Here is an 11,317-nt window from a genome sequence, read left to right as displayed (position 1 = left end):
ACTTTACATTTAACCCTTCAATATGTCTTCAAAGAGACCATGACACAGAGAAAGTGGTGCTAGTGCTTCAGGCATGCTAACAAGTCACTATCTATCCAGAAAAGGGTGAATTTCCATGGTCCGCACCTGTGTGTGTGTGTGTGTGTGTGTGTGTGTGAGGTTGGGAGCGAGCGGTGTCCTGTTCGTGTCAGCATGAGTTGAATGTACTTCAATTACTTCCAATGTACAGAATTCCTCCGGGGCAACCACAGACGATTTGCAAATCCGTATTATAAACCTGTATGTTAAGGGCCGACTGTACTGTATATTACGGACTAATATTCCAACTGAGGAGCGTTAAAACATGTTGACATGTTTTCGTAAGAATTTTGTTAACCGAATTTTTGTTCGTTAACCGAATTGAATATTCTTATGGATGGTAATTCGTAAACCAAAATTTCGTTAACCGAGGCATTCGTTAACAGAGGGATCACTGTACTGTACAAGTCGAAAGTGTCAAATTAGAGATTTTTTTTTTTTTATTTAGATGTGATGCATCTCAAGAACTGCCCAAAGGACTTCAGTCATTTCCAATTTTTTCAGAATCTATGACAATTTCATCTTCAGGGATTAAACAGACAATAACTGAAAAAACTAAGATATGTCTTCAAAGATTTCATGGTAAAAATATTGTTTCCTACTATTATGAATTATATTGTACAGTACAGTGGTCCCTCGATTAACTAACGGTTCAATTAACGAAATTTCGGTTAACGAATTAGTTCCCATAAAGATCTTCAATTCGGTTAACGAACAAAACTTCGATTAACGAAATCCTTACAACAAACACGTTTTGTTGTGAGCATCAGCTGATTAGCTAGTCCGCCAATACGGTATCCTTCTATGTTTACATTCATTTCCAGTGGAGTAAATATCAAGAAGGTTGTGCTTTTTAATAATTTTGCATTTTTTATATTGAAATTATTACGAGTAATTTTTAAATTTAGTTAACATATTGATAATATATGCAGGGAACTAGTTTTTTGTGCGCCCATCAGCCGCTTGACTCACCCGCCAAAGCGTCGGTTTAACTTTGTTTACAGTAGAGGAAACATCGTGTTTGTCGCTCTCTTGAATACAGAGTCTTTTTATGTTTTTTACATTAAAATTATTGGTCATTCTGAAATTTAGTTAACCTATTGATAATTAATTGTATATAGAGCAGTGCAGTGTTTATTTAAAAAAATAATAATCTTTACTTACAGCTAGTGAACTTAAAATTTTATTTGTTTAATTACTGAACTGCATCAAGCATGGGTCCAAAGAAATCTAGAAAGGCGATTTCAATTCAAGTGAAACAGGAAATTATTAAGAAACACGAAGAAGGCATTAGAACCAATGAACTGAGTAAAGAATATGGCTTGTCGGCATCAACTGTGTCTACAATTATTGCTTCCAAGAAGCATGAAAATGCTCTCTTCTCCCTTCTCCACCCCCACTTCCTCGTCCTGCCCACTTCTAATTCCCATCATGATCAACCAGCAACATTCTACATACACACCTCAAAGTAAGTGTACTTTACTGCATTTTGTTTATACTTTGTATGAACTTTTTTGTGAGGTGGAACCAATTGCCCAATATCCCATTGAAATAATGGATTCGGTTAACGAACGACTCTGTGGACATTGTGTTCTTTAACCGAAAGTGACCACTGTATTATTAAATCATACAATTGTTTGGGGTACCACAGATTTAGCGGCAATAGGACAATTTCAAAGTTCAAGTGCATCCAAATTGTACAAATTAAAGAGATACTCTGAAGGGTTCATGGATGATTCATATTCCATATGAATGGACAAAGCAGACCTAAACAAGTGAGCTGCTTATATTGACTGATTGCTTACATGCACAGGTGTACTGTGTTTTTTAAAGGAGCTTCAGCGGCTAAGACTGTAGCACCCAAGAGCCAACTAAGTTTAAACAAAAATTTACAAATGTAAAAAATTTGTAAAATATTCAAAGTGCTGCATAAAGGCTGTACAGTACTATCTTCATTATGTACCAGTACTACAGTACAGTACTTTAAAACATAAAAATTTATTTTAAATAAATTAATAATTCAAGATGAAAAACATTCATAAAATGCTTTAAAATACAAAACAGATACTGTATAAGATATTTTTAAAGTTAAAATGTATATAAAATATGAAAATGCAGTAAAACTAAATTATCAGTCATAAAATTATTCATAAATAATAAACAACAAATAAAGGAAACTTCGTGAAAACCTATTAAAATATAATTTATCCTAAACCTAAGACATCAACTTAAAATTTGACAAAAAGTGAGTTATAAATCGCTCTTCTCTGGAACACATCCCTGACGTAAAATGAGGACCCCTGTATGAATACATGTCTAATATCTTATGCTCATTATGGTATATCTACATTAGATTTTAAAGTCATAAGACAACTACAAATTCTTTTTAAACAAGAAATTTATAGTTTCATAAACTTTTCTGTCCCACTGCACCCACATTTGTACTAGATATCCACAGCTGAAAAGTAATTTTGGAAATATGAAAACTCTTAACAACAGTTTTCACTGAATTGGAGGAAGTGGAGCACAGTTCTTCTGTTTAAGTTATAGTAAAAAGGACCTATGGCAGTGTCAATGATTCGGTATGATAATACAGTACAATATCTTTAAAAAGAATATGAATCTGACATTTGGGTTCATACAGATGAAGAAGCAACCCAGAGTACTGTACAGAATTTACATAATTTGTGTGAAAAATTTGTCCACTACCTCCATTCTTTTACAGTAGCCAAGACTAGTGTGATCCTCATAGAACTGTTCAACAGGACCTGGATCATCATTTTGTATCAGGTCTTCCATATCGAGTGGAATACTACGCTGAATACACCGATTGTGTAGGTACAAACTGGCTACACATTTTAACACTTCCCTGGTTCATAATTCAAGTAACCTCTAGCCTGGTGCAGACATCTGAATCTAGACTTCAGTATATCGAATGTCTTGTCAATAATATCCCTTGTTTTCTTGTGGCTCCTGTTGTACCTTTCTTGTGCAGCAGTTACTGGGTGATGGAAAGGTGTCAAAAGGAAAGGCTGAAGAGGGTAATCACTGTCACCTGAAATAGAGATAACAATTAAAATGGGAAACCGTAAAGTGTAGAGTAGTATGGTATAATGAGATCCTCAATCGCATGTTCTCTTACGTATGGAGGAGAAAGTTTAGTACAGCACCGGACTGAAAAATTTATGTAAGGATTAACCCTCTGATTGCTATGAAACAATTTAGGGATTTTATCCTTGCTAACATCAGACAATTTTATTTAGCCCTTAGTAGTCTGGGGGTAGAGGTACAGTATCTGGTTGGTTTTTGTTTTGCAATTTACTGAGTCAGTCTGGTTTGTGATGGTATGAGTTAGGACTACCTAATCCACAGACCTGGAACTTAACCAAACCTTATGTACAGCCCTGCCCTTAGGAGGGGGCGACAGGGCGATCGCCGCCCTGTGGGGCCCAGCACTAGACCCAGTGACCTCGACACATTACCTGTTGACTGGTTAATCTGACCTGACGGCTTACGCCACCATCGCAACAGTAACCTTACCATCCATAGCGACAGTCTAATGGGGGTTGGTGGGGTGGGTTCCTCTGACCGCATAATCTGGGGCCCCGCAGTGGCTGAGTTGCCCCAGGCGCTGCACCCTCCTAGGGACGGCCCTGCTTATGTAACCAAACTTATTCTAAACACAATGTTAACAAGGCTGTAGTATTAGTATGAAGATTCAGGTCTGGTTTGGAGAATAAGTGTTCAACATTTCAGTTGGTACACTGACACTCCCACATATTTCTCAGGCATGTCATTACTGGAGCTTCCAACTTATTTCCTTCTTTTGCATCCACTGTCAATGCTTCATACTCATATCAACTTAAGTGTTTTTTATAAATACCTCTCCCTCTTTAACATAGTCTGCCCTTTCCATACATTTCTCAATGCATCTATAATATTCACCCTTTTCTAGGCAACTTTATAATTTAATGTCCTTCATACCAGTACAGTTGTTCCATTTGTTGAGATGTCCATTTCTAGATCCTTCACTTTCTACATTAAAGCATTAATAAAACAGCAGTATCATCAATAATGTTACGTATATTATATAGTATTAATTGTAATGTACTTAAATTCAACAATAATCCTAAATGTTATCAGTAAGCGTAACATAATTATGATGACATATAAACAAATGTTATGTTAGGCTGTAACTCATGTCATGTTTATTGGGCATGCGTGCCCGTATGCAATGTAGAGTGTTGAGATGGTTGAAGATGAGAGGCCCAGAAGGAGGTTGGAGGGTGTGAAGGGAGTTTGTTTATGTATAATTATAATCACCTGACTCAGCCATAGCTGACCAGCCAAGGGGCCAGGCTATAGGGTAGGCATTTCAGTATAGCTACCCGGCGGGCGGGTCGTGTTGCGTCTGTAACAAAGCGTGTTCGGCATTCGGGCCTTCGATGTAGAGCGGCAGAAATTGGACAGTGATTACATAAGATCGTCAAGATCGTCTTAGTGATGTGAAAGTGTAAATCGATGTAGGACTTTTAATGCTAGACACGATTGTATTTTTGAAAACTCAATTTCCACCGAGTTGGAGGTACAGCCAGGGTCACAGGCCTATAACCACACAATCACTGCCACATGACAAAGCTTTTATTTTATTTTATTTTTTAGGGTGTTGTGGTCACGGCTGTGATAAAGGCCAACCAGGGAGTGTAGTACTGTGCCTTCAGTTAAATCAGTTCATAGTTGTCATCAGTGAATGCAGAAGAGACTATAAATAACTTAAAGTGAATACATATTGGCAATCAAGCTGGTAAGGACAACTGCCAGCCTATTCGTGTCATAGGTGCCACAGAGACTTTAAATTTTATTTTGTTTGTGTGCTTTCTCAAGGACTGAAACTGTGCCTACAATACACCATTCACAGGGAGATACAGTGTACGCAGTCGCAGACGACAACTCTATAGGCAACAGAGAGTAGCTAAGTACTTTTTCTCTCTTTATTTTTTTAAATAGGTGTAGATTTATACACAGTCTGCACCCCCCCCCCCCACAACAACAACAACCATGAGTTTGATATGTGATTACTGCAGGGAGACGTCGGATATGGAGGATACAGGCCTGACTAATGCAACGTTTAGGAAGTTACTAACTGCCGTAAAGCATGATGGCTGTTGCTGGTATTGCTCTGGCTGCATAGTCAAGGTGAATGAAGCGATTGCAATCCATAAGGGAACGAGTTCTCTAGGGACGAAAATAGATGAAGCAGGAGCCCTGCTGGTTGACAAACTGGAGCAAGTTGGGAAAGAGATCCTTGCTAAGACTGAGGAAGTAGCTGATAGAATGGAGGTGGTTGCTAAGAGGAGTTATGCTGACGTATTAGGAGGGCCACGGGGAAGGGGGGGTGGGGAGTAATGCAGAATCAGTACAGGTTCTACAGCAGATTGGGACTTTGAAGAAGTGTGTCGAAGAAATGAAAATTAACGGACCTACTGTTAGGGGAGAGGAGGAACACCAGGAACGGCTCCAGCGCAGGAACAATGTAATAGTTTTTGGAGTCACAGAGAGCCAGGCGGAGGGAACTGTGAGTAAGGAAACACACGATAAGGTGCTGTTTCAAAATATTTGCACAGAGGTTCTGAAGATTCCAGCAACCCCTCAGGATGTGAGGAGGCTGGGACAAAAGCAGGGGGCTAAGCCTCGCCCCCTCAGGATCACACTAGTGAGTGAGGAGGAGAAATGGCAAGTTATTCGGCAGGCAAAAAACTTAGCAAGGAGCGAGGCATTTCGGGATGTATTCATTCACCCAGACCGCACGGTAATGCAGAGGGAACAGCACAAGAAGCTCCTGCAGGACTTGAAGCAGAAGAGGGAGGAGTCGAGGAGGAACGGGGACAGGTGTACATGGGTTATACTCAGGTGGAGGGTAGTGGAAACAAGTGTGCCGACACAGGGCCAGGGGGCAGCAGTGCACCCTCCACCCACTCAACCCACCACCCGGGAGGCGGCACCAGCTCAGCCTACCGGACAGGAGGGGGCGAGCGCCGTGTAAACAAAGACATTTCTAACCACACCCTGCAAAATACAGTGTACTTAGCAAATGCTGCAGCTTCTGAGAATGTGGGGGGAGCGGGTTTATTACGAAGGGCAGAGACGTTACCGAGAACAAATTCTGGCTTGAATGTCATGTACACTAATACTGACACGTTCCTTGATAAGAGAGAGGAGTTTGAAACACTACTAAGAGTACACCAACCAGATATTGTAGGAGTTGTAGAACTGTTGTACAAGAACAGGAGAATCGACCCAGAGGAATGTGAGTTCAGTATTGCTGGATATGACTCATTTACGAACCTAACTCAAGAATCCTGCAGGAGGGGTGTGGTTATCTACGCTAGGCAAGACCTTAGAGCCAGCCAGGCGAGGGTACAGGGAGAGGATGTTTTTGAAGAGTCCAAGTGGTGTAAAATTAAATTAAAGGGAGGGGACTTACTTATCGTCGGGTGTATCTACAGATCCCCAAACTGTGGCCCACTAAATCAAAGGAACTTAAGAACCTTAATAAACAATGCGGCGATGCTCAACCCTAGCCACCTCCTTATCATGGGGGACTTTAACTATGGCGACATCGACTGGAGAAACGAGTCCACCCCGAATGACTTGAATAACCCTGCTACTCTTTTTGTAGAAACTCTGAGAGATAATTTTCTGTTCCAACATGTGAGAGACCCGACACATTACAGAGGGGAGCAAACACCCAAGCCACTTGACCTCATCATAACAAACGAGGAGGGTATGGTGGCCAAACTGGAACACCTTGCCCCAGTTGGCACCAGTCACCATACAGTGTTGTCATTCAGATTTAACTGTTACCTAGTTCAAGATAAGGCCAGGCCAAGGTGCAAATATTACAAGGGAAATTACAATGGGATGAGGGAAGAGATGAGGGGTATCAACTGGCCTGACTTATTAAGGTACAAGAACGCAGACACTATGCTGAATATCATAACTAGTAAAATGACCCATTTGATCGATAAATATATACCCAAGACCAAACCCAGTGCTTCTAGAATACGAGGGGATCCCTACACATGAACCATGCGGCGGTCGACAAAATTAAGAAGAAAACCCAGAAATTCAAGACGTGGGTTGGGTCAAACGATGAGCAAGACAGGAGGATGTATGCAAGAGCCAGAAACCAAGCAAAGATAGAGTGTAGGAGGGCTGAAAAGGAGTTCCAGAGGCTGGTTGCACGCGAGGTCAAGTCAAACCCAAAGGCGTTTTACCGCTATGCAAAGTCGAAATTGAAAACGCGAGTAGGAGTATCAGACCTGAGGCTTGAAGATGGTAGTTACGCAGATTCTGACCAGGATAAAGCTGAGGCATTGAACAGCTTCTTTTCCTCAGTGTTCACAAGAGAGGATGCAACTAACCTTCCTGCGTTTGAGGACAGACGGTTCGACACAGCACTGACCCACATTGTGTTCACAGAAGAGGGTATTAGAAATAAACTGTCCAGGCTAAAGGTCCATAAGAGTCCTGGACCTGACATGGTGCATCCTAGAGTGCTAAGAGAGCTGTGCAACGAGCTTGCAGAGCCCCTGAAGATCCTGTTTTGTAAATGCCTGGATGAACAAATGGTCCCCAGTGAATGGAAAGTGGCTTATGTGAGTCCTATCTTCAAGAAGGGCGATAGTCACTCCACGAACAACTATAGACCGGTGAGCCTGACCAGCATAATATGTAAAGTACTTGAGAGTATTATCAGAGATGCCGTGATGGAACATCTACTACGAAACAACCTTGTAAAAGATTGCCAACACGGTTTTATGCCGGGGCGCTCTTGCTTAACACAATTGCTAAAGGTATTGGATATTTGGACCCATATTCTGGAACGGGGTGGTTATATCGACAATATTTACCTAGATTTTGCCAAGGCTTTCAACAGTGAACCCCACGAAAGGCTGAAAATCAAACTGGAAGGGTATGGAATTCGGGGAAATGTCCTAGCGTGGATAGAAGACTTTCTACATGACTGCAAGCAGTGTGTGGTGATTAATGGCACGAAATCGTCATCGGTACCTGTAACAAGTGGGGTACCACAGGGCAGTGTATTGGGCCCGCTGTTGTTTGTTTGTTTCATAAATGACATGCTTGACGTTGTACACTCCTCCATACAAATGTTTGCCGATGATGGCAAGTTATTTCGGGAAATTAAGAACCAAGCGGACTGTGAAGAGCTGCAGAAGGACCTCTGTGGGCTCCAGGAATGGTCGAAGAAATGGCTGCTGAGATTCAATGTCTCGAAGTGTAAGAGGATGCACCTGGGGCGTACCAACGGTAAGGAGGCATATCATATGTCCCAACAGGATGAAGAAAATGCACTAGTTGAGACTGTGTGTGAGAAAGACCTAGGTGTGTACGTTGACAATGAGCTGAAGTTCTCGGGCCATTGTGAGAAGAAGGTAAATCAAGCAAATAAATTATTGGGTCTTATAAGAAGGTCGTTCAGATATCTAGACGGTCCGTCCCTCGTAACGATCTTCAGGAGTGAAGTGCTTCCCCATCTGGAATACTGTCACCCCATCTGGTCCCCGAGATATGCTAGGGACTGTCAGTTGGTTGAAAATGTTCAAAGGGCCACCAGACTGGTGCCTGCACCACCTCAGCTACCCCGAGAGACTGAGCGCTGAACTTACCTAGCTTATACTACAGACGGGCAAGGGGGACCTAGTTGAGGGTGTATAAGCATCTCAGGGGCACTATCAAGAGTGTCTTATTTGAGCTGGCGGACGCCCGCCCCTGGCAACAGGCTCAAGATTGAAGAAGCCAAGTCCAGAAAACCGTGAGGGCAAACTTTTTTGAAAGTAAACTCTGGAACAACTCAGAGATGCACGGGAGTGTGAGCTCTTTCAGAAGACTTGACCACTGAGCGGGTTCAGGTACATTCAGAGCCGGTGCATGCCCAGTATTTGCCAACAGTGCGTGACAGAGACGTGACCGACGCCTGGCGGCTAATAAGCCGATCAGTGGCGAAGAGGATAAAAGTAAAAAGTAAAAGTTAAGAGTCAACACCTACCCTGGCTTCTCTCTAGACTTTCAACACGTAAGTTTAACTAGTACTTATTGTGTACACAGGTAGACTGTGTCATTGTTTTTGTGTTAAGATTAGACTAATTACATAGCCATGATTGTTATGTAAATATATATTGGATTAAACATTTATGTAAGAGTGCCTATGTATGACTTATTTGAAATACTAAATGAATTGTATTCAACAGGTTTGACCGAATTATAATGTTCGTGTAAGACGTGAGAAGCATTATTCACCCTCTAACCGTCTGATTGGCGGTTATACCCAATATTATTAAAGTAATACTAATGTTCTTTATGAATTAAAATAAAAAATTTACAACACAGTTTTATTGCATTATAAAAGTGAGAACAATTAAGATTTGTAATAATAACCTTTCTTGTTTAACTGAATGGCTGCTTGGCTGATATTAAAGAGTATAACAATTATCTACAGTTAATCACAACTCTGAATGCTAAACTACTAAACCAAGTCTCATTTTCATCAAACTATCTAACATCAGCCCAAGCTAAGTTTTACTCGAGACACAAAAACAAAATACTCACCGAGTAAGTATGCATCCCCAAAATCACCAACTTCAAATCGCTTATGAAGAGTCGAGTTGCTCCATATAAAGGCATCACGAGCACCTCCCGGGTACTTGGCCACAAAATTACCAATGAGCATTTCACTGTTACACACTACTTGAATGTTTAGGGAATGGACATTCTTCTGGTTCACATACTTGCGTTCATTAGCAATGGGTGTTTTAATAGGAATGTGTGTGCAGTCAATCAAACCAACTACATCGGGAAAGTTGTCAACCATGCAGAAGTTCCGTTTGGTTTTGTTGATGCTTATAGCATCTTTAGGCATTCTGATTTCTGTAAGTCCTTTCTTAAACAAAGCATCAGTCACTTTATTGATCACTCTGCTCACACTGGTTTGACTTAAGCCTGTAGAGTTTCCCACAGAAGACTGAAGATTACCACTTGTATAAAACCCTAAAGCAACAAGTACTTGCGTGTGACAGGGAATGGCATGTGATCTATTTGTTGGACGTTCAATTGATGGTCGAAGTTCTTCACACAGGCGTAAAATTTCTTGCCGAGGAAACTTATAATGTTTTATCAAGTGTTCATCGCTGACGGCTAGTGGATCTAATGGATCTCGGTACGTCCGTTCTCGGCGAAGTATACGGCGATATGCCAATGCAACAAGAAGTTCAGCCATGAATTCAGTTTCACTCTGCAAGTGATGACAGTGATGCAAGCTGTAAGCCATCATCAAAATGACAGTTCAGTCAAAAATTTTAATACTAATACAAGCCACCCAAAGAGGGAATGCTCAAATTACTCATTGCACAAATTAAACTAAAACATATATACATTTAAATATTCAAATTTTCATGATGTACAGTGAAACGCATTAATTTAGATCACATGGTGAGCATCTCTGAGCCTGTCAAGCAATGTGTCCAATCCTGCCTCCTCCGTTTCTTTCCATTTTGGTTCAAATCTTGTGGTGTGTCAGATCTCGGAGCTATTACTGCATCTACTCCTGGAACTCAACAGATTTTACAATGTGAAGAGTCTGATGAAGAAACTATAAGTGTACAGTTGTTGAAGTGCAGATCATTGAGACAGCAACTCAAAATTAGTGTACAAGTGTTTTAGTAGTACAGTGAACCCTCACTTTACGCGGTTAATTCAACCCACGGTGGCCCGCGTAAAGTGAAAAACGCGTAAAGTGAACAACATAACATACGGGATTAATTGAAATAGAGACCGGGCCGACCCCCAAACTCCACTTTTTCAGACACAGTACCTACGTTGTAGTAAAAATAACTTCATAATTTTATGATGGTATGCACACACAATTAATAATTAAGTGAAATATCAATAATATTAGGTTTTTTAACACTTACATTAGTAGAAAAGATGGCTGGGCACACGGGGATGGGGGGTTGGTTCCGAGGCAGAGGGCAGATTATTGGCCCTCACCTGTATCATTTGTATCAATTGTATCACTATCCACCACAGAGGCTTGCAGGGCCTCTTTGTCAAACCCCTCAAAGTCCGTATAAATCCATATCCTCACTGGGCCAGATTGATAGTCATTACGAAGCACAATGCCAATTGATAGTGTTCGTGCTGGTCTATTAATAGTCATCCC

The 11,317-nt window shown here is 41.1% G+C and overlaps 1 protein-coding gene across 1 annotated transcript; it reads right to left on the bottom strand.

Moving 5' to 3' along the window:
* Positions 1-1,288: 1,288 nt before the first annotated feature.
* Positions 1,289-10,888, bottom strand: LOC121859698 (putative nuclease HARBI1). Its single transcript, XM_042356622.1, has 2 exons — positions 9,709-10,888; positions 1,289-3,133 (listed from the first exon to the last, which is right to left on the bottom strand). Exons 1-2 carry the CDS (start codon positions 10,427-10,429, stop codon positions 2,937-2,939), a joined length of 918 nt encoding a protein of 305 aa, XP_042212556.1. The 5' UTR covers positions 10,430-10,888; the 3' UTR covers positions 1,289-2,936.
* Between the last annotated feature and the right edge of the window lie 429 nt (positions 10,889-11,317).

The sequence above is a fragment of the Homarus americanus genome, unplaced genomic scaffold, assembly GCF_018991925.1.
Source record: "Homarus americanus isolate GMGI-L3 unplaced genomic scaffold, GMGI_Hamer_2.0 scaffold52841, whole genome shotgun sequence".
NCBI lineage: Eukaryota > Metazoa > Arthropoda > Malacostraca > Decapoda > Nephropidae > Homarus > Homarus americanus.
Note: the sequence above shows the minus strand (reverse complement) of the source record. Positions and strands in the feature narration are given on the sequence as shown.